The following is a 24246-nucleotide window of genomic DNA, read 5'->3' on the forward strand; positions in this document are numbered from 1 at the left end:
GGTTTACCAATCCAAGTGGGAGGTTTTTAGAGAATGGTTCAGAGTCAACTCTTTTTCCTCGTCCAGTACCTTTATGACTCAGATTGCTGACTTCCTGTTATACCTTAGAAGGAAACGTAGGTTTTCATCGTCTACCATCAAGGGATACAGGAGCATGTTAGTAGCCGTCTTCAGGCATAGGAACTTGGACCTTTCTAATAATAAAGACCTGCAGGATTTTCTCAAATCCTTTAAAACATCTAAGGAACGGCACCAGGAATCACCAGCTTGGAATCTGGATATAGTCCTGAAGTTCCTAATGAGTGACAGGTTTGAGCCCTTGCACTCAGCTTCGTTTAAGGACCTCACTATGAAGACTATTTTTGGTCAGTCTTGCAATAGCTAAAAGGGTCCGTGAGATTCATGGCTTTAGTAAGAACATAGGCTTTAGAGTTAACAAAGCTATCTGCTCCTTGCAGCTAGGCTTTCTTGCCAAGAACGAACACCCTTCTCAACCCTGGCCCAAGGCTTTTGAGATTCCGAACCTTTCGGATGTGGTTGGTGAGATATTGGAGAAGGTCCTCTGCCCAGTAAGAGCCCTGAAGTTCTACCTGGAAAGAACGAAAGAGTTACCAGGCGAGTCTAAAGCTCTTTGGTGCTCGGTCAAGAAGCCCTCGTTACAGATGTCGAAGAATGCACTATCCTTCTTCATCAGGCTCTTAATAAGAGAGGCTCATTCACATTGTAGTGAGGCAGACCTCAAGCTTTTGAAAGTCAAGACAGATGAAGTTAGAGCTGTAGCAACTTCTGTAGCCTTCAAGCAGAATAGATCTTTACAAAGCATTATGGACACAACCTTTAGGAGGAGTAAATCTGTGTTCGCCTCACATTATTTGAATTGTGTCCAGACTCTTATGAGGACTGTTACACTCTGGGACCATTTGTAGCAGCGAGTGCAGTAGTGGGGGAAGGATCTACCACTACATTCCCGCAACCTAATACCCTTTTCTTCTCTTGGAACTTTTGTATTTTTATGGTTGTTTGTGGAGATTGGACGACAGTCTTCCACAATCATTGATTTTAGTCAGGTGGTCAGTTTGTTCCTTGGGAGCGCCCGGAACAAGGGTATTGGAGGAGGTCCTGTCACATAGGTATTTACACCGGTTTGACAGCTCTTAGAGGTCTTCAGCCCCCTGGGTGGATCGCTGGATCTCGTAAGGAAAAAGGACATAATGAGGCAGGAATTCATTGAAGTCAGCTTCCTTATCAGGTACGAACCCTTAAGCTTGTTTATTAACTCTTAAGTAAATTCCAACAATGTTGGTTGTCTCTGACCCTCCAACAAAGGTTTCAATCAGCTATATATATAACTACCGGGTAAGTCAGATGTTTAAAAATTATATTTTCATAATAAAATAAATTTTTGAACATACCCGGTAGTTATATATAATTTAATTCCCCCTTCCTCCCCTCTAGAGACCTATGGGCATGAAAGATCTGAGGAATGACTGGAATGGTTCCAGGTACTTGGGTAGAGGGCGCACTAGTGTACACCTGGCCACCTAATCAGCAATTGCCGCGAGTTTTGAAATTTCTGCCGTGACGTCAGGGACGTAAGCTATGTATATAACTGCCGGGTAAGTATGTTAAAAAATTTATTTTATTATGGAAATATCATTTTATGGACACTCTTGAGTAAATATTCCATTTTTAATTTAGTATATGTTTTGAATTTCTGAGATCATGCCTTAAATGAGATCGCATACCAAAACAGCACCGAATTCTCACGTAAAAGAAGATACGATATCTTATCTTGACCTAACAATGGGAGCTAAATCCTACTTACCTTCTGGCTTGCCCTTATCTTACCCACACAATACTTCAGAAGTACAGTTGGACACGGGATTCCCAACACACCTTGCTCTGAGGAAGTGCCTCCTATCCTTTCTTCACTGGGATATTTTTCCCTGTTGGAGCCCTTTGGCTTATAGCATCTTGGTTTCTAACTAGGGTTGTTGCTTAGCTAGTATCAATAATAATTATATTACGATAAGCATGGCACACCAAAACCATTTTCTAATACACACTTAACCAGCCAAATTTAGATAGTGATGTGCTTCAAAGCTCTTAAATTACTGTACATTCAAGGTGAAGTAGCTCGGTGTGGGTGACGGTGGCGTGGTCCAAGTGTGGTTTCTGGGGCCTTTGTTACGGCCCTTCCCTTTGATGAAGGAGTTATCTAAATGGAAGACAGCCTGTGAATAGTGGTTTTCACACGCCCCTGATGTATACACGACACCCACAAGGTGCTCGCGCGAGGGTAGTAACCTCTGCATTCCATGCTTTTATCTTTTTCTGGTATATTTGGAAGATTTATATCAGAAAAAGTGTAAAGAAGGACTTTTCACCGGCCGTCACAGGTCTCTCCCCAGAAATAGAGTTTTCCTTCGTCAAAATCCCTTATTTAGTTTCCTCAGTTGAACTCCAAAGGCCAGTGTGTCTTTGCTTGTAAGTGGTAATTCTGATATTATTTGGTTGGTTGCTAACCTAACCTGACTTTCCCACTTGGATGTAAAGTGAAATATTTTGCTGTATTGTGTTGTTATAGTATTTTCAAAGGGCTACTGTATTTTAAGAATACACTGAGCTGGGTGATGGTGGCCTGGTGGTAGCGTTCTTGCCAGACTGGGGTTCGAGTTCCGCTCAAACTTGTTAGTTCCTTTGGTTGTTGCAGCCTCACCATCCTTGTGAGCTAAGGATATTAGAGGGGGGCTTTGGAGGAGCCTATAGGTCTATCTACTGCTGCCCTCCCTGGTCCTAGCTTGGGTGGAGAGGGGGCTTGGTCGCTGAGCATAAGTACATATATGGTCAGTCTCTAGGACATTGTCCTGCTCGATAGGGCAATGTCACTGTCCCTTGTCTCTGCCATTCATGAGTGGCCTTTAAACCTTTATGGCCATGAAGTCTAAGTCTGTCGCAACGTATGGCAGGTCGTGACGGTGAAATATTTTCAACGGGTAAGGCTGTTTTTGGTTCAAGTTAATTTTATTCCTTGTGAACTTAATAGTTTAGATTGGTTTACCACTATCTTATCACTCTGATTTATGTGGAGGTTTTCATTGCTGTCTCTTGTAGCTTTTCATAGTGGTTTATATGTTATTGTGAAGTTTTGTCTCAAAACATGACTTCAAGCCAGAGTCAAGACAGCTGCAACGTGGAGTATTGCTTGAAGAATTGTGTTTTTATTGTTATTGAGAATTTCTTGCCTCAAAGAACAATAAAGTATTGAAATGATGAACTTTATTATTATTATTATTATTTCTTAAGCTACAACCCTAGTTGGAAAAGTTGAGTGTTATAAGCCCGAGGGCTCCAACAGAAAAAATAGCCCAGTGAGGAAAGGAAATGAGTTTTTTGTAGCTTGTCATGGTTTGTATGTAATACATACAGGCTACAATACAACAGTACGTTTGCTTAGCACATCTAGCCTTGTGGTCTTAAATAATTGAGGAGAATCCTTTGTTTTAAGGGATTTCTTATCAGTTCATCAAGATAAGATGACTAAAGAGTTTTAAGTTATCTTGGTGGTCAAGGTCAGAATTTTTATAAATGATAAATTTATACATTTTTGTTACATACATACATACATACATACATATACCAAGGCACTTCCCCCAATTTTGGGGGGTAGCCGACATCAACAAATGAAACAAAACAAAAAAGGGGACCTCTACTCTCTACGTTCCTCCCAGCCTAAACAAGGGACTCAACCGAGTTCAGCTGGTACTTCTAGGGTGCCACAGCCCACCCTCCCACATTATCCACCACAGATGAAGCTTCATAATGCTGAATCCCCGAATGCTGCTACCTCCGCGGTCATCCAAGGCATCGGAGGAAGCAGCAGGGCCTACCGGGACTGCGTCACAATTGCTCGCCATTCATTCCTATTTCTAGCACGCTCTCTGTTATTAATCATGCTCAGGGCAATATGACCTGTTGGTTGAGTATGCATTTTCTTTTCTTTGTGGAGATTACTTCTAATGTACCTTGCAGTGTCTTCGTTTTACATTTATATCCAGTATAATTCATTGACATATTATACTGTACAAAAGGACTCTGTTTTTTTTTTTTTTTTTTTTTTTTGGATGCTGTCTGATAGATATACTTTGATGCAATTTATCATATCATTACCTCCGCCAACGAGGTTGGAAGGATGTTATGTTTTCGCCCCTGTTTGTGTGTGTTTGCTTGCGAACAGCTTCCAGGCAACAATTTTAATTTTAGAGTAAAGAAACTTGCAGGAAATAACAGTTATGTAAAAGCTGGAAATTATTAAATTTTGGAAGGTCAAGGTCATGCAAAATGTCCAATTCACGTAATCAGAAATAAGTTTGGACATCGTTGTCACAGAGACTTCAAACTTGGTTCATATTTGAGTGTATGAAAATCCACGCCAATTAATCCATGTTAAGGTTAAAGGTCAAGGTTGAGGAAAAGGTCGAGAAATATGCTGCTGCCGGCAGGGGTCTGTGCGCTACTGAGTGCCCCTCTAGAGTCCATTTCTTTTAGCGAGGCAGATTTGCACCGACTCGCAGCGGTGCCCTTTTAGCTCGGAAATGTTTCCTGATCGCTGATTGGTTGGACAAGATAATTCTAACCAATCAGCGATCAGGAAACTTTTCCGAGCTAAAAGGGCACCGCTGCGAGTCGGTGCAAATCTGTCTCGCTAAAAGAAATGGACTGTAGTTTAGTAATAAATTGAGAGTTTGAATGCAATATACATTGATCATGATAGACATTGCACAGTCTTGATTATTATATATACTTTTATGCAATGGGATGTGATTTGTATGCTATCTGAATTTTTCCCTGTTTTTTCAGCTGTTGACCGACTCTCCAACCTCTTTAAGCGGTATCTACATCCAGTTTCAAGAAGGTATTTAAACGAGGTTTTATCATTCTTTATTATCATTTTATATCATTATTAATCTTTAGTGTTATTGTCAAATTTATTGAAATACATGTTTTGTATTTGCATTGCATTTTTGGGTGTCAAGGAGTAAGAATTATAAGGGTTATAACTGGTACGAATGAAAGCTTAACAATAAATAGGGAATACATAGAGCTTTATGTTGCAAGACTCGGTGAGATTGAAATGGTCTCGACACGTCGCGAGATTGGTTGAAGAACGATTGATGAGTAATAGCAGGATTTGATTTGATTGGATTTATACAACTTAGACTAAATGCTCTGGGACTAGGGAAGCCTTTCTATGTATAAAAGGGATTTTGACGAAGGAAAAATCTATTTCTGGGCTCAACCTGTGTCGCTCCGTGAAATGCTCCTTAAAGCACCATTTCAAAGGTATAAATACTGCTAAATATACCAGAGAAAAAAGTTGCATGGAATGCCAGGAATATATCCAGCTCGCTCACCCCTAAAGGGTGTCGGTATTAAAACTGGGGCGAGTGATACCACTACCAGAGGTTCCTTTTCAATTAGACTTCTCCCGCCTCAAAATCCCCCGTTACTATGAGGTGTCGTTCACTACAGCTACTGTCCCCCCCCCCCCACCACCACTACCATAATTTTAAATGAAAAACTTGTTGGAAGAGCCAGGAATTCCTGGAAAGAGGGGATAGGTCAAGACATGGACCTGATAGGAGTTCATACAGGAAAGTGGGGAGAAAATGAAATTGACATATGACATCCTGTAGGGAAAATAAGTACATCATGATGTTTATTATCGAAGGATTAACGAGTGGTCTGCCCTCTTAACTATACAGTAGAGGGGCCTGTATATTGGTCAGTCTCTAGGGCATTGTCCTGCTTGCTAGGGCAATGTCACTGTCCCTTGCCTCTGCCATTCATGAGTGGCCTTTAAACCTTTAAACTGTATTACAGATACCTAATTGGAAGTCTTGGATTTTCATAGTACAGTACATTGTGATATCTTGACATACAAGCATTCCGAAATATGAGCAAGCTGCCGAGGAAATTTTTGCTTTGAGATACGAGCATACTTGCAGATGCTAACACTAGGTGGCCGAGCACTTGGGAGCTCTCAAAGACTGCATCACTCTTTCATTTCGCATGATCTCCGACTGCTGTATGCATCTCCAACCATCTCCAGTGTTATTTACGTGATTTTTTATAAGGTGTCTGGTTTTAGTTCCAGTTCCATCATAGTAGATGCTCACCAGAACGTCAGCCGGGGCAAGCCCAACCCCCCACTGTGGTGCCCTACCACAGCAGTAGCCTCCCCAGTAAACAGCTTAAACTCACGGCCCTGGGCGGGGATCGATCTCGTGCCACGCGAATGCGAGGCAAACACGTTACCACTGTGCTAGCCAGGAGGTTTTTAATGTATATTTGTAGACAGTTATCCTAATAAGTGATGGGTCCAAAGAAAGCGAGTGTAAACATTGGCAGTGAGAAGAAACAGTCCGCGAATGTCGACAGACGCGGTTTAAAATTATCAAAATACTTGAGTGAATGGGTTGACCCGCCATTACGGGATCAGTACATTGAGAACATGTACCATCTTCAAACAGAAGGATGCTATTAAGAGCACAATGCCTTTCTAAGGCCTAACCAGCATGTCTAAGTTACGGACTGATATGAGACGAGACGGAGAGGCTTCTGTTGTTCTGGATGAAAGAAAAAAAATATGGCAGGCGATAGTGTGAGAAGCCCAGCACAATCTACGAAGATTGGAAGCAGCTGAGCGTGGGGAAAAATCAACGCCAGTGGAGGCGTTCGGAGCTAGTCGTGGCAGGTTTGTTAACTTTAAAAAGCAAACTGGGATCCACTCGGTTGTGAGGCATGGGGAAGCTGCGAGTTCGGATGTGAAATCCGCGGAGGAGTATGTTGAATGATTTGCCTCACATAGCTGCGGAAGGTTACATACTCCAACAAGTCTTCAACAGCCATGAAACGCATTTTTATTTTTGGAAAAAGATGCCACGGACCACGGAGGACATTCATCACAGCAGAAGAGAAGAAACTGCTGGACCATAAACCCATGGAAGATAAGATTGACTCTTGCCTTATGTGCTAATGCCAGCAGTGACTGCAAGATTAAGCCTTTGCTGGTGTATCACTCCGAAAACCCACGTGCTTTCAAGAGTCACAAGATCTTGAAAGAAAAGCTTCAATTGAAGTGGCGAGGAAATGCAAAGGCATTCTTAGGCATTTCTTCACAGAATGGGTTAATCTGGCAGTCAAAGAGGTATTTGATGGAGGTAAACCTGCCATAGAAATGTCGTCTTATTTTAGACAGTGCCCCTGGCCACCCTCCAGGTCTTGAAGATACAAGTAATTTGACTTACAAGCTCGGTCCTGGAATGAAATTTGCTCGTATGTCAAGGTATTACTCTAATAAGCTCAACAATTTTGAAGATAGGACGTAATTTATGGACATACTGTACTGTAGTTGAATTCCAGAAGCAGAAATTCGTCTTGGCAAAATTTTAAACTAATTTCTAGGCAAGGGAAAATCTGGTGATAAAAATTTATAGTAACATCGTGACAATTTTCCAATATTTTATTATTCTATAAATTTTACTCGCATATATATAATCTTTTATAGGGTAGTTTATCTTTAACAAAGTCATAAAGAGCATTAGTGATTTTAACAGGATTTATTCCATGTCATTCTTTTGAGAATTTATCAACTTATCTTTTACTAGAATACTGTAATACAATTTCATTCAACTGAGATTTTCTCTGATTATATATTGCTCCATTCAGTTCGGTAACTATTTTCATTCAACTGTTTGTGTGAATATTTTTCTTATGTTTGATTACCTCTTTTGGTTTTATATTACATGTTGAACATACATTAGATGTTTTAACTTTAGATAGAACGTAGACATGATTTTCCTAACATTACAGTAAAAGAATTATTAACCGTTAGTTAATAACAAAATGTAACTAAAGTAAATGGAGAGGTTAATAACTTGCATAAAAATATTTGATATTCCAATCTAAGTGTGGATATCTTAACATGTTAAAAGGGTTGTGTATCGCCATGATCAGCAAAGCTGTACTAGTCAGGGCCACACATATTGGGTTGGTTTCCTGTGGCTAGTCAAACTAAATTCTCCCGTCATCACAGATCCACAGTGACCAGCGGGGTGATGAAAAGTGGCCAAAACCCCAGACATGAATACTGTAAGGATATGTCCGAGGCCTTTATCCTGCAGTGGACTGAAAACAGCTGCATTTGTTGTTAAAGAATTTTCTCAATAAAATATATCTTCAGGGATAAAACAAAATGGCTCAAAGTACTTAACTAAATTTTATTGCTATATCTTTAAAATCTCCATACATTAATATGATTAAATTATTTTCTATTATACAATAATGTCATTTATATATATGATTTATAATTATTGGAACAGTATAAAGCCCATCTATTAGGCTAATATACTATTGAGGAGGAATGGGGAAGCTATCACATAAAATGGGCCATAGTTCAGAGGCATATATAATCAATATAATAATGTCATAAATAATCGCTATAAGTAAGAGGACACTTTCCGTCGGTTCGGAGACGACTCAGGACCTCTCTTTAAAATCAATACTCTTCTATATACTCCTTTGCGCACTTCGCCTCCGGAAAGGTCCCCCCGCACGACAAGCATGTGCACTCACGAGCAGTTATGCAACTCAATTTACTAATGCGAAATTTACTGATGCTTAAAAAAGTAATAATAAAATTTATATAAAACTTTATAAAAACTTCATACTTTAAAAACTGATTCCTATTGATTGAACTAAGGTTTAAAATACATATCTGCTGTATTGGTACGCGGCAGCGATGGCACAAATCTTTTTTTTTTAAAGCTTTCATAACACATATAAGAACAGATAATATTGCAACGGAGGACTAAAGACTTCGTAATCTGGACGGGATCTAGTGACCTTAACTTCATACATCTAAGCGAGAGATTGCTTTTGAAATAATCGATACAGAAGACACAAGCAAATAATATCTCAACATATAACATTTAATAATAACAACAGTCAACTTCCCCCCAAAACTACAGCCATATTTTCTGTTCCTTTTTATACATGGCATTTTTTTTTTGCCTAACAAATCATACCAAAATCTAACGGCTAGATCATCTTAGGTCTTTGACGCGAAGTTCGAAAAGTCCGTTTTTAACTTGATGGTCGGCTGGTGTTGCTGTGAATCTTGGGTCATGGGATTGTCGATCTTATTCCGAGCTTCCTGCTGACCCCTAACTGCGCTCTCCAGCCTCAGCCTCAGATCTGGCTTGGCGGTCAGAACTGATCGGAACTCCTGAAAAAAGTGTGAGGAAACTGTATCGGGCTGCAGTAAAATAATGAATTTTTGCAGAAATATACATAACAGTGCAAGCAATAATGATGTCCCAGGAAAATAACACCTAGTGCAATATCTAGAATACATTAACCCTTATACCCCCAAAGGACGTACTGGTACATTTCACAAAACCCATCCCTTTACCCCCATGGACGTACCGGTACGTCCTTGCAAAAAAATGCTATAAAATTTTTATTTTTTCATATTTTTTATAATATTTTGAAAAAATTCAGGCATTTTCCAAGAGAATGAGACCAACCTGACCTCTATGACAAAAATTAAGGCTGTTAGAGCAATTTAAAAAAAATATACTGCAAAATGTGCTGGGAAAAAAATAACCACCTGGGGGTTAAGGGTTGGAAATTTCCAAATAGCCTGGGGGTAAAAGGGTTAACAGATTAGTTTAACAAAATCATGTCATATTTCTAGGCTGTCTGAGATGTAATATAAAACTCAGTTTGGTCACAAAAACCTCTATCATAAATATCCTCGCATTTACTTTCTCGAATGTTTCTATACTTATCCATCTTTTATCTACCAAACAGAATACTAATATAAGAAACAAATACAATCTTTTATTTTATTTGCATAGCCTAGATGTTAATCATCAAAATACACAGGGCTGGAAGACAGTAACTCTTAGCAAAACTTATACTTGATGGGTTTTTATGAAAAACTAATTTTATCTTTTAGAAGAATACTTTCGTCATACCACAGAACTCATAAATAACCTGTGAGGCCAGTTTGTGAAGGAAAATATTCCAGGTTCCAAGTATCTCAGTCACCTGTCTTCCTTCGTCTGATGCATCCATATACCCTCTCAAGTTGACCTGCCTACACCGATAAAAAATTTCATCCCTTGCCTTAAAAACAATTTTTTACACTGGCACATGAAGTCACTCCATCTAAATTTCTTTCTTCTTTAGTGATCAATAACCAACTATTATAAGCAAAGAGCACCATGTTCATTATCTGAAGCCAAGGTCAGGGAAGGAATGACAAAGATAACAGCAGTACAGTCATATCTATAAGCGGTTTAAATCTGTGAAAAAAATCAGGACCAGAAGACCAACCCGCCAAATATTAACCTCTGGTGTGCTCAACTCTGCCAGACAGTGCATTAGCTTGCTGACCTGTCTCGAAGAGAGGTAGAAACACTGTCTTCATCATAAAATACAGTAAAAATCACACCTAAACATGTGGCTTGAAGAGACATTAGCAAACCAAAGAAAGATTCCATTATAGGCGTTTAAGCAACCAGCATGGAACTATATCTTGGAATAGCTGGATCCTAGTCTTCAAATCAGCTGAACCTTCTACATACAAACCTCAAAAATTAAACGCCTGTGAAAGACCCAACCTATTAGGCTCTTATAGCCAAGATTAACCCTTTTACCCCCAAAGGACGTACTGGTACGTTTCACAAAAGCCATCCCTTTACCCCCATGGACGTACCGGTATGTCCTTGCAAAAAAATGCTATAAATGTTTTTTTTTTCATATTTTTTATAATTTTTTGAGAAAATTCAGGCCTTTTCCAAGAGAATGAGACCAACCTGACCTCTCTATGACAAAAAATTAAGGCTGTTAGAGCAATTTAAAAAAAAAATATACTGCAAAATGTGCTGGGAAAAAAATAACCCCTTGGGGGTTAAGGGTTGGAAATTTCCAAATAGCCTGGGGGTTAAAGGGTTAATAAGTTTCTGAAATGATGGAGGAAATGAAGTGTCGCCACATTGTGGAGTCAATCAGATTAATGGCCCTCTGCATCTCCAAGGGTAAAAGGTGACTGTCAAAAAGTCCATCGGGGTTCTATCGATAATCACAGCTGCTTCCTGTAAAGACCCTCTATCCGAGACCCGGCTTTTGGAGCGCAGCTGCTTGAGAAAGAAGGAAACATATCAAAACATAATCCTGCATCCAATTTCTACGTTGATAGTACCGCCAGACACAGGAACGTAGCGGAAAATGATAAGAAAAAACTAATAAACACCAGGGAAAACACGAGGGAATTAAGTTATAAGCGCGAAAGCACGAGGGAAAGCACAACGGACCACGAGGAAACACACGTGGAACACAAGAGTCGGGGACACAAAGGGTCGCACTGAGATACGGAGAGCGTCAAGATGATATCACGACGCGACCAGAGAACTTACTGCCCTCAGGGCACGTATCCTTCCGCCTAGGCCTACCATTACAGAAAACGGAAGTAGGGTAAACTACACAAAACTCTGGTCGGTTGAGAGGAAGTTCCAGGTAACTCCTAAGAAAGTAGTTCGAGGTAGGTTCCTGTGTTGGAACAAATCTATATTCAAGAACCAATCAAATACAGGTCAAATTTTCCCTGGATGAGTCTTGTTTCTCACCAAACTGTGCCTCGCTGGGATGAATCTCAGGATATTGTCTACATTACTGGCCTCTGCTCGTAAATATTTACTGCCTAACAAAAGACAGCTTTAGATGTTATGGCGAACTGATCTGTCAATGATGCTGAAGAGCTTTCCAGACTGGTAGACAAGACGTGTGAAGCAGAAAGGATAAGTAAAGGATGAGCAAAATAAGTACAGTACTGTAATGAGTGAGCAGTACAGCAGACAGTCTTGGATTGTCCATTACAGCAGGTGTGGAACTGGAAACTATATTAGTGGAAAGAATCAAATGCACAGAACAAGGAACAGGCATAGGTGCATCACTCCATGATTAGTGTTCCTTCAATGTGATTAAAATGGAAGAAATCTTCATTGCCAACTGAGAAAAAAAAAATGAATTCAAAGCCAAAGAAGCAAATTGGTTAACAGCAATACTTTGCTCAACTTGATCTATATGTTGTAGTCCTCTCATTATGTAAATTGGGAGACCACTCATTATTGACTTGGGTGTCAAGCAAAGACATGAAGACAGTACGCTTACCTGGAATACCACGATAGGTTCTCTGAGGCATACATACATACATACATATACCAAAGGCACTTCCCCCAATTTTGGGGGGTAGCCGACATCAACAAGAAACAAAACAAAAAAGGGGACCTCTACTCTCTCTGAGGCATAGCGAAAGATATTTAGAGCAAAACAAAGTACTATACACAAATACACAGCACATAATCACACAAAATTATGAAGAGAAGTGCCCTGAATATGAAAACTGTGGGTTGCATACAATTATTAGAACGTAATGAGTAGACTACGGTACGTTGCATAAGTACCCCTAAGGAAATGAGCCACACATGGCTGTAGGCATTACTGAGCAGTCCTTTAGTCCCAAGCTTCACCAGCCCTATATCCTTCTATTTTACCTCTGTTCTTGTTTCAATCATTCCATTTTTCTATCCAACCTCTTCTTACTTTATCCTCATAGTGTAAGTTCTAGATGCACTATAGTCCATTTCTTTTATCGAGGCAGATTTGCACCGACTCACAGCGGTGCCCTTTTAGCTCGGAAAATTTTCCTGATCGCTGATTGGTTAAACAAGATAATTCTAACCAATCAGCGACCAGGAAACTTTTCCGAGCTAAAAGGGCACCGCTGCGAGTCGGTGCAAATCTGCATCACTATAAGAAATTGACTATAGTTGATGGCCTTTCAGGCCCTTGGCCTGGCCTATGTAACCCAAATTTATAAATCCAATCCAATCAAGTAATTGGAATCTTTTGCAGGAATGTATTAAAGCAAAGACATCATAGTCTTCCGTTAACTGTGTCCTTCCCCCTCATACCAAAATGAGACAGTCAAATCAGAAAGTCAATTTGAGAACATACTCATGAGAGACTTGGAAAACTGACTTTAAGAAACGAGAGAACAAATAGTTCTGACACTCTTCATAAGGCTTTGAAGTTTCAAGTATATAATCAATAGTTAAGCAACAGAGTAATTAGTACATACTAATTGCATAGTGTCTAGAAAGCTTAAAAATAAATTTGTAACTCATTATTAGGATTAAAATACTACATATAAAAACAAATGTTAACCTCTCTCCAAAGATTTAGACTAAATTCTTTATGAGTTTAAAAGTAACGTTCTTAAAAACAAACATTGAAATTTGACGCAAGATTATAAATTTTATCTCGAAAAAGATTTCCTCTAATTTTCCTATCTCTTAACAGGAATTTCCAGTTGCTGATGGATCTGGGAACCAAGTGATATACCATTTCATGAAAGCCGAGAGGTTCTTATTTAGAGCTGAAATGTTCCCATCCACTGATGACTTATACTTCATATTCCATCCAAACTACAGTTTACTTTACGATGTGTGTGTATTTTTATCAACCATTACCCAACATCACTCATGAATTGTGGAAAATTAACCCTTTTACCCCCAAAGGACGTACTGGTACGTTTCACAAAACTCATCCCTTTACCCCCATGGACGTACCGGTACGTTCTTGCAAAAACTGCTATTTACATTTATTCTTCATAATTTTTGAGAAACTTCAGGCATTTTCCAAGAGAATGAGACCAACCTGACCTCTCTATGATGAAAATTAAGGCTGTTAGAGCAATTTAAAAAAAAATATACTGCAAAATGTGCTTGAAAAAAAATAACCCCTGGGGGTTAAGGGCTGGAAAGTTCCAAATAGCCTGGGGGTAAAAGGGTTAATTTTATTTAATCCAGTTAGGGTTGATTTACACTATGGGTCCGGTCGCGCTCCGCTCTCCCTCCAGTCACGGTCCGGTCAAATAGAGTTGAATGATTTTAAATAGAAGCATTCACACTGGCGCTCTGGTCAGCTCTCGCTCCAGTCGTGATAGAAAAAAATCAGTGTGTACAATAACAGGCTAATGTTCACGATGTAAATACATTTCTTAGAAAAAAATCAATGTGTACAATAACAGGCTAATGTTCACGATGTAAATACATTTCTTAGTATCACTGAACAATATTCCTATACAATTATGCTTTCTCTTTATATTCATAATGTTGCCAAGATGCTGATCGGACCGAAAGTGTGAACACCGCGGTACACCGAGACTGGACCTATAGTGTGAATCAACCCTTATTATCCTCAAATAAGTTTTTGAATAAGCCCTAAATTATAGATAACGGCCACATGCTATACAGTAAGTTAATATATATATATATGAAGTAAGAATCCAAGATCAACGCTACCGTTTTCCATTGTTTTAACCGTTTTAAATATTAAGAAAATCTGGCATATTCTCTACTTCATCATCATGTACCAACCGTGTGTCACACGATCGTACATAAATTATTTTGTATATATTATGCTTGTATCTGCGCTCTTCCCTCACACTAAAAAGAACCAGAATAAACATGTCTGCGTGTCGCCTATGTAACATTGTCATTTTCTCGAACATGTAATTTCCTGTTGCCTTAAGGTTTTGTATATGAAGGAGAGTGTTCTTTAAGAAAGTTACTCAGTTGATTGCATCCTGCCTTTGAGTCATAACCTTTCTCTCGGCCGTCACAATCAACACCCTGACGTCATACAACAAACACAAGCAGGAAAGTGGCTATGAAATGCTACGAAACATCACAGTCCAAATCACGAGGAAACATCTCATACCTGAGGGTATTGAGGTCCAATCTTCTGAAGCCTGACCAACGCGTACTGATGGAGCTGCCTCGTTGGTGGATTCACGCTACTTAGTCTATTGCTGTCTTGCAAGGCACCAACCATCACGCCGACCAACACACCAACTAGTTCATTTCCTGAGGATGTAAAAAATGCAGTTATTAACAATATTTTTCCCTATTGGAGCCCCTGGGCTTATAGCATCTTGCTTTTCCAATTAGGGTTGTAGCTTGGATAGTAATAATAATAATAATAATAGGAATATAAATTGCATATAGGTAAGCTGGCTTAACTGTCTTTCAACTTTACTATAGTCCATTTCTTTTATCGAGGCAGATTTGCACCGACTCGCAGCGGTGCCCTTTTAGCTCGGACAAGTTTCCTGATCGCTGATTGGTTAGAATTACCTCGTCCAACCAATCAGCGATCAGGAAACTTCTCCGAGCTAAAAGGGCACCGCTGCGAGTCGGTGCAAATCTGCATCGCTAAAAGAAATTGACTATAGTTTAAGTATGATTTCTCATAAGTATAAACAGTATTTTTTTTCATTATTAAGCAGTTCTGCTTAATAGTGGCTCAGTAAAAAGAAAGTGTAATATTAATTGCTAATTGCAATATTTGATTTGTAACAACTGAACCAAGGAAAGATAGATAAATATTTGCCAAGTCATAATTAAGGATTGTATTGAGAACGGATGGTGGAGAGAATGAATGAATGATTTAAAGTTCTCTGGCATCCTTACATCGAAGGTCATTGACGCCGATATCGTTTATTATAAATAAAGATTAAAAGAATATTCAATTGAACCCAGAAAATTAAATATGTTATAAAAGTTAAATAGCATTAAGAAGACCTGCTTCTGATATAAATTTAAAAATGCCACTAGTATTGTACGACACATCATGTCCAAGGATCTTGGCAAGGATGAACCTGCCATCCTCACCCCGAGCCTCAAACAGATATCTATTTCTTTCTGTGCTATAAGTGGGGCATTCAGTCAACAAATGCCTCACTGTCAAGGGTAGCAAACAGGAGAGAAGAAGATTGAGAGTAAGACAGACAATTAAATGGCGAAATAAGGTGAAGGATGATATGGAGGGGAGAGATTTGGTGGAAGAGGATGCCTTTGGTAGAATGCATTGGCAAATGACCCCTCAATGTAGGACTTAACATCAGGAGAGAAGACCATTATTGAGGCTGTAAAAGCAAACTCATATTATACATACATATACCAAAGGCACTTCCCCCAATTTTGGGGGGTAGCTGACATCAACAAATGAAACAAAAACAAAAAGGGGACCTCTACTCTCTACGTTCCTCCAGCCTAACAAGGGACTCGACCGAGTTAAGCTGGTACTGCTAGGGTGCCACAGCCCACCCTCCCCTTTTATCCACCACAGATGAAGCTTCATAATGCTGAATCCCCTACTGCTGCTACCTCCGCGGTCATCTAAGGCATCGGAGGCAGCAGCAGGGCCTACCGGAACTGCGTCACAATCGCTCGCCATTCATTCCTATTTCTAGCACGCTCTCTTGCCTCTCTCACATCTATCCTCCTATCACCCAGAGCTTCCTTTACTCCATCCATGAATAATATTAAAAACCTACTGTGTTCAGGTAAAGTTCTAGGAATAAGCAGCTCCATGGCATTTAAGCTTTCCGTGATGAGCTGCAACTCCGCCTCGGAGCTTACGCTCGAGTGAGCCTCGTGCAGGTATTCGAGGATGCGGGGGGCCAAGGCATGAATGAACGGCGTTGAAATTTCTCCTTCGGTGTGGCTAAAGATGGATTCCAGGGTCTGCACACACTGAATACGAACCTAAGGAATACAAAGTATCGAAGTTGAAACTTGTTGATAGTACTGAATTCAACTAAATATATATTAGGAACAAATTTAAGTTACCCTACTCATCTATTACATCAGTATCAATTCTTTCGTAATGTATTATTGTAAACAAATTACATTATTGGTTATAACACTCCTATTTTCTTACATTTGAATTTAAAAGAAATAGTGTACTACCGTATGATAAGTTCAAAAGTATTTGACTATAAAATCAAGCTAAACTTTCAAACATAAACAACGCAGGAACTTACACTGCCAAAAAAAGCATGATAATTTAATTATGAATATAAGATATTTTTAAAGAGTCCAAATAAATTCATACCATGACAATAAGCTAGTTAAATGGTAGTGTGCTAACTGAGATTTATCTGTTGTTAAATTATGTTGATCTTGCATCTAAATAGACTTTTGCTTAAACATACAATAAGGATGAGTTAAACTAAAGATAAATAATTATACAGACAAATCTAATGTGTTTTTTTCTCATGAAACCACGACTCTATAACCTATGAAAGTCGTACATCAATATGTGGTTTCATAAAAGGGATTTTGAAGTAGGAAAAATATATTTTTGGGTGAGATAGCCATGTCGTCCTGATGGAAGTTCCTTCTGGCAACTTCTACAGTATAATATTTCTGCGATTGATATTACAAGAGAATTACCGTCAGGTATCACGGGGTTCCAACCTTCGGAAACGACTATCTGAAGATATCGTGATAATCAGGGATGTATCCTAAGATAACCATAGATATCAGTTAGACAAACAACTGAATAAGAAAAATAACAAAATGATACTTACATCCAATTGCTGGTGTTGTGTAGCCATTTTGAAGAGATTAATCGCCGGGTACTGTAGGTTGTGAGGTCGACTAACGGAAGGCGGAGCATTTAAAATGAGCTGGGCAATGCCCCGTAAGACTAAGACTTCGTCCGTGTTCCTCTCCTCTTCGCCTGCAGGAATCAAACGTGAAGATAATCTATAAATCCTTTCTTTAACTATAAAAAGCCATTATAATATTTGAAATAATCTAGTTTCTTCGTTTCTCTACATTCTTAACCCTTTTACCCCCAAAGGACGTACTGGTACGTTTCACAAAAGCCATCCCTTTACCCCCATGGACGTACCAGTACGTCCTTGCAAAAAAATGCTATAAAATTTTTTTTTTTTTCATATTTTTGATAATTTTTTGAGAAAATTCAGGCATTTTCCAAGAGAATGAGACCAGCCTGACCTCTCTAAAAATTAAGGCTGTTAGAGCTATTTAAAAAAATATACTGCAAAATGTGCTGGGAAAAAAATAATCCCCTGGGGGTTAAGGGTTGGAAATTTCCAAAGAGCCTGGGGGTAAAAGGGTTAAACACCATGCAAAGGAAAATATAAAAGGGATCTTCTTATTAAATTGGTTACCAGTGGTGGGTTACTAGAACATGGGATGCATCAAGCTGATAAGAAAAAGCCAATTGAATAATTGAGAAAATGAGTAGTGGCATTAGCGCACCTCGCGCATTGCAACATAGGCATTACCAAAGTAACCCTTGTTGTGTATTGATTTTTAACTTTCTATTTCACCTATGTTTCTGAACCTTGATCTTTACTGTGAATTTTCCCTCTAGTGGCCCTTTGGCAATAAATATCTTCCAAGGCTATAAATCTAGCAAGTGTTGAGTGGATTGGTGACTATCCTATGCCTGGGAAAAATCTTCATTACTCTATTAATATCTCCAATGAGAAGCCTATGACTGTTTGGTTGTTAAACCTTTTACCCCCAGGCTATTTGGAAATTTCCAACCCTTAACCCCTAGGGGGTTATTTTTTTCCCAGCACATTTTGCAGTATATTTTTTTTAAATTGCTCTAACAGCCTTAATTTTCATCATAGAGAGGTCAGGTTGGTCTCATTCTCTTGGAAAATGCCTGAAGTTTCTCAAAAAATTATCAAAATTATGGAAAAAAATGTAAATAGGAGTTTTTTGCAAGTACGTACCGGTACGTCCATGGGGGTAAAGGGATGAGTTTTGTGAAACGTACCAGTACGTCCTTTGGGGGTAAAAGGGTTAATATCTCCAATGAGAAGCCTATGATTGTTTGGTTGTTAACAAGATGTTACTAGTGAGTCTTTATGAAAGTTTACCAAAAATGGGTCTCAGAACTGGTAAAAAGTGTTAATAATTTGGGAAGGATCAATATTTTATATAGGGACTTCTTTGTGAGGGAGTAGATTGCTGAGACTTGGTTGAGTGTGTGGACAACTTATTCATGAGTACTGTTATCTAACCAGCACGATGGATCAGAATGAGAGGCTATCAGAGGGCTATTTTAGAAATAAACAGTGAAATACAGAGGGGAAAAGTTTGGGATAGATAGATAGCAAGATGGACAGAGTTCAAAGATCTACAAAAAACAAATGGCTGAAAGAAATGCAGCCAATCAGAAGGATGACGCAAATGCTATGGTCCAAACTACAGTGTACCACGGGCGAAGCTCTTCCTCGAGCACGCAATACTAATAACTCAAATATGTTTGAGACACCAATGAAGGACAGTTCATTTTCTGATTCCCTCTGCAAATATACATAATTTCAAAAGCTTACATCTATCTATCTAAATATCAAGGCACTTGCCCCAATTTTGGGGGGTAGCCGACATCAAACAAATAAAAAAAAGGGGGCCCTTTCCTCTCTACGCTCCTCCCAGCCTGACGAGGGACTCAACAAGGTTCAACTGGTACTGCTTATATAGATATATAAATACAGTAGAGTACTACGTGACTTACAAGTTTTGCTCAGGTCGATAATATTTGCCAAAGCAGATTGAAGTAAATTACACCACTGGTCCTTCGACCTCGGGTCTCTGGCGTACGGGTGACGTGCGATCGTCGCCAGGGCGTCCAGAACGATGGTCATCGGACCCGGGTTGCCGTCCGAAACGCGAGACGGCCGCAACCTGCTTCCGCATTCTCGCAAAACCCCGGTAATTAGATATAGGACTGTTGGTAAGATTGCAACTCCGCCTGAAAATAAAAGACATATTTTCTTGATCAAGGAAAGACATTTAGATGATGACAGTGCTGGAATCCTTTTTGACCACAGCAGGAAATGAATATTTGATTTTATATACTGCTGTAAAGAGTTCATGTGAAGTTCACTGACAAACAAATTTATCATTTTATACATACATACATATACCAAGGCACCTCCCCCAATTTTGGGGGGTAGCCGACATCAACAAAGAAACAAAAACAAAAAAGGGGACCTCTACTCTCTACGTTCCTCCCAGCCTAACAAGGGACTCAACATTTTATAATTGGATAAATATAGCCAACAACACAGATAAATTTAAGAATCTAATACAGTACTTAAAAACTAGTATTGTACATATCTTACCAGCTGGCGAGCACAGGTTAGGCAGGGAGGTCAACAGCGTAACAGTCGACGACAGGAGAGATTCGATCTGATTCATCTTCGCGTGGTGACGAGGAGGAGCCAGCAAGGATGGAGCGGACGCTACTACCTGAGGGGCTAGACGAGGCTTGTGTCGAACCAGGGTACAGAGGCATACCTGAAAAAATATATCAAATTCATTTAAAAACCGATGCTTTACCGATTCATACATCATATATATACCAAGGCATTTCCCCCAATTTTGGGGGGTAGCCAACATCAAATAAATGAAACAAAAAAGGGGATGTCTCCTCTCTATGTTCCTTCCAGCCTGACAAGGGACTCAACCGAGTTCGGCTGTTGATTCATACAAGATTATGAAATATTGTACACATTTAACTGGTATAAGCAACTTGTAAGGTAGAATTATTCGTTGCTCTTAACGAGAAGGGATATTGTTTTCATGGACTTAAGATTAACAAAAATCTCAGCTTCATATAATCTATTAATATAAACTCGATAAAAACTACATTTAAGTTTGAATCTATGATAACTGAAAAAACAAAGAAAGTACTTTTATTCAATTCAATGAGTTTTGTCTCTCTCTAACGTAACTGAACTGAATTTAAATCTTACTTGAACTCATTCTTACCTGCAAAGAAGTAAATACTAAGGATTGAGCTGTGTTGATTTCACCAGACTCCTTGCCTTCGCCCAGGAGGTCGGCCTCACATCCTTCGCATTCCTGGTTGGCTGGCTTTTCATCTGAAAAAAAGGGGAGGTTCTTTCTCAGCATAACTGTACAGTTAAAAACTACCAAATACTGAGGGTTACTACAATGTACGTGTCTCTTCTTCATTATTATTATTATTATTACTAGCCAAGCTACAACCCTAGTTGGAAAATGTTATTTTTATTAATAAAATAAATTTTTGAATATACTTACCCGATAATCATGTAGCTGTCAACTCCGTTGCCCGACAGAATTCTATGGAGGGATACGCCAGCTATCACAATACTAGAAGGGGGTGTATTTACCAGCGCCACCTGTGGCCAGGTACTCAAGTACTTCTTGTTGACACCTCCTCAATTATTCCTCGGTCCACTGGTTCTCTATGGGGAGGAAGGGAGGGTCGATTAAATCATGATTATCGGGTAAGTATATTCAAAAATTTATTTTATTAATAAAAATAACATTTTTCAATATTAAACTTACCCGATAATCATGTAGCTGATTCACACCCAGGGGGGTGGGTGAAAACCAGTGTACAAGATTAAAGGATAGCTAAGTATCCCATATTTCATATAATCAGTTATCCACAATAACAATGAAATAATAAGTACCTGGTAAGGAAGTCGACTTGAACCGTTACTCTGCCTTTAATAAGATCGTCTTCCTTACTGAGCGCAGCGTTCCTCTTGGGAGGCTGAATCAACTCAAAGGTGCTAAAGTATACAGGGCTGCAACCCATACTAAAGGACCTCATCACAACCTTTAACCTTGGCGCTTCTCAAGAAAGAATTGACCACCCGCCAAATCAACAAGGATGTGGAAGGCTTCTTAGCCGACCGTACAACCCATAAAAAGTATTCAAGAGAAAGGTTAAAAAGTTATGGGATTATGGGAATGTAGTGGCTGAGCCCTCGCCTACTACTGCATTCGTTGCTACGAATGGACCCAGGGTGTAGCAGTACTCGTAAAGAGACTGGACATCTTTGAGATAGAATGATGCGAACACTGACTTGTTTCTCCAATAGGTTGCATCCATAACACTCTGCAGAGAACGGTTCTGTTTGAAGGCCACTGAAGTAGCCACAGCTCTCACTTCATGTGTCCTTACCTTCAGCAAAGCAAGGTCTTCTTCCTTCAGATGAGAATTTGCTTCTCTAATCAGAAGCCTGATGTAGTAAGAAACTGAGTTCTTAGACATTGGTAGAGAAGGCTTCTTGATAGCACACCATAAGGCTTCTGATTGTCCTCGTAATGGTTTTGACCTTCTTAGATAGTACTTAAGAGCTCTAACTGGGCAAAGTACTCTCTCCAGTTCGTTCCCCACCATGTTGGACAGGCTTGGGATCTCGAACGACTTAGACCAAGGACGGGAAGGAAGCTCGTTTTTAGCCAAAAAACCGAGCTGCAAGGAACATGTAGCCGTTTCAGATGTGACACCTATGTTCCTGCTGAAGGCGTGGATCTCACTTACTCTTTTACCTGTTGCTAAGCACACGAGGAAAAGAGTTTTTAATGTGAGGTCCTTAAAAGAGGCTGATTGGAGCGGTTCAAATCCTGATGACATTAGGAACCTAGGACCACGTCTAGATTCCAGCCTGGAGTGGACAACCGACGTTCCTTTGAGGTCTCAAAAGACCTAAGGAGGTCCTGTAGATCTTTGTTGGAGGAAAGATCCAAGCCTCTGTGGCGGAAAACCGCTGCCAACAAACTTCTGTAACCCTTGATCGTAGGAGCTGATAGGGATCTTACGTTCCTTAGATGTAACAGGAAGTCAGCAATCTGGGTTACATTGGTACTGGTTGAGGAAAACTGCATTGGCCTTGCACCAGCTTCGGAAGACTTCCCATTAAGACTGATAGACTCTGAGAGTGGATGTCGTCCTTGCTCTGGCAATCGCTCTGGCTGCCTCCTTCGAAAAGCCTCTAGCTCTTGAGAGTCTTTCGATAGTCAGAAGGCAGTCAGACGAAGAGCGTGGAGGTTGGGTGTACCTTCTTTACGTGAGGTTGACGCAGAAGGTCCACTCTAGGAGGAAGAGTCCTGGGAACGTCGACCAGCCATTGCAGTACCTCAGTGAACCATTCTCTCGCGGGCCAGAGGGGAGCAACCAACGTCAGCCGTGTCCCTTTGTGAGAGGCGAACTTCTGAAGTACCCTGTTGACAATCTTGAACGGCGGGAATGCATACAGGTTGAGATGGGACCAATCCAGCAGAAAGGCATCCACGCGAACTGCTGCTGGGTCTGGAATCGGAGAACAATACAAGAGGAGCCTCTTGGTCATCGAGGTAGCGAATAGATCTATGGTTGGCTGACCCCACAGGGCCCAAAGTCTGCTGCAAACATTCTTGTGAAGGGTCCACTCTGTGGGGAAGACCTGACCCTTCCGGCTGAGGCGATCTGCCATGACATTCATATCGCCCTGAATGAGCCTCGTTACCAGCGTGAGCTTTCGATCTTTTGACCAAATGAGGAGGTCCCTTGCGATCTCGAACAACTTCCTCGAATGAGTCCCTCCCTGCTTGGAGATGTAAGCCAAGGCTGTGGTGTAGTCGGAGTTCACCTCCACCACCTTGTTAAGCTGGAGGGACTTGAAGTTTATCAAGGCCAAATGAACTGCCAACAACTCCTTGCAAAAGATGTGAAGTGTCCTTTGCTCCTGATTCCATGTTCCCGAGCATTCCTGTCCGTCCAGTGTCGCACCCCAGCCCGTGTCCGATGCGTCCGAGAAGAGACGGTGGTCGGAGGTCTGAACAGCCAAAGGTAGACCTTCCTTGAGAAGAATGCTGTTCTTCCACCACGTAAGAGTAGACCTCATCTCTTCGGAAACAGGAACTGAGCCCGTCTCTAGCGTCATGTCCTTTATCCAGTGAGCAGCTAGATGATACTGAAGGGGGCGGAGGTGGAGTCTCCCTAACTCGATGAACAGGGCCAGCGATGAAAGTGTCCCTGTTAGACTCATCCACTGCCTGACTAAGCATCGGTTCCTTCTCAGCATGCTCTGGATGCATTCTAGGGCTTGGAAGATCCTTGGGGCCGACGGACAAGTCCGAAAAGCTCGACTCTGAAGATCCATACCCAAGGAGACAATGGTCTGGGATGGAACGAGCTGAGACTCCTCAAAATTGACCAGGAGGCCCAGTTCCTTGGTCAGATCCATAGTCCATTTGAAAATCTCCAGACAGCGACGACTTGAGGGAGCTCTTAAAAGCCAGTCGTCTGACGGAGCCGGACACAAGATCATGATACTGCTGCACAGTCTGTAAACTGTCAATCATGGGCAAGCGAGGAAGTACAGTGACAACCCGAATCTGTCTAGACTGTCTGGGTCGTACAGACAACTCCTTAACGGGTTGCTGAGGTTGCCGCACTGCGTCACAACAAGTCCCTTCTGTTGGTTGTTGAACGTCTTCCCCGTGACACATTGAC

General features: G+C 40.4%; 1 protein-coding gene and 1 long non-coding RNA gene across 3 annotated transcripts in view; one reads left to right on the plus strand and one right to left on the minus strand.

Annotated features, from left to right (window-relative positions):
- The window catches only part of LOC137626486 (uncharacterized), a 32937-nt gene extending 19183 nt beyond the window's left edge, over positions 1–13754 (plus strand). Inside the window, exons 2-3 of the long non-coding RNA XR_011041040.1 lie at positions 4861–4915; positions 13432–13754. This is a non-coding gene — a long non-coding RNA (uncharacterized lncRNA). The remainder of the gene's footprint in view (positions 1–4860; positions 4916–13431) is intronic.
- LOC137626485 (HEAT repeat-containing protein 5B) overlaps positions 8268–24246 on the minus strand; it is a 95547-nt gene continuing 79568 nt past the window's right edge. For both annotated transcript variants that reach the window (XM_068357507.1, XM_068357508.1), the window contains exons 30-36: positions 20742–20854; positions 20093–20267; positions 19483–19719; positions 17510–17661; positions 16472–16682; positions 14854–14999; positions 8268–9289 (exon numbers count right to left, since the gene is read on the minus strand). In XM_068357507.1, the coding sequence (XP_068213608.1) occupies positions 9113–9289; positions 14854–14999; positions 16472–16682; positions 17510–17661; positions 19483–19719; positions 20093–20267; positions 20742–20854 (1211 nt within the window). In that variant the 3' untranslated portion in view covers positions 8268–9112. The remainder of the gene's footprint in view (positions 9290–14853; positions 15000–16471; positions 16683–17509; positions 17662–19482; positions 19720–20092; positions 20268–20741; positions 20855–24246) is intronic.

Source organism: Palaemon carinicauda, chromosome 34 (genome assembly GCF_036898095.1).
Source record: "Palaemon carinicauda isolate YSFRI2023 chromosome 34, ASM3689809v2, whole genome shotgun sequence".
Classification (NCBI taxonomy): Eukaryota; Metazoa; Arthropoda; class Malacostraca; order Decapoda; family Palaemonidae; genus Palaemon; species Palaemon carinicauda.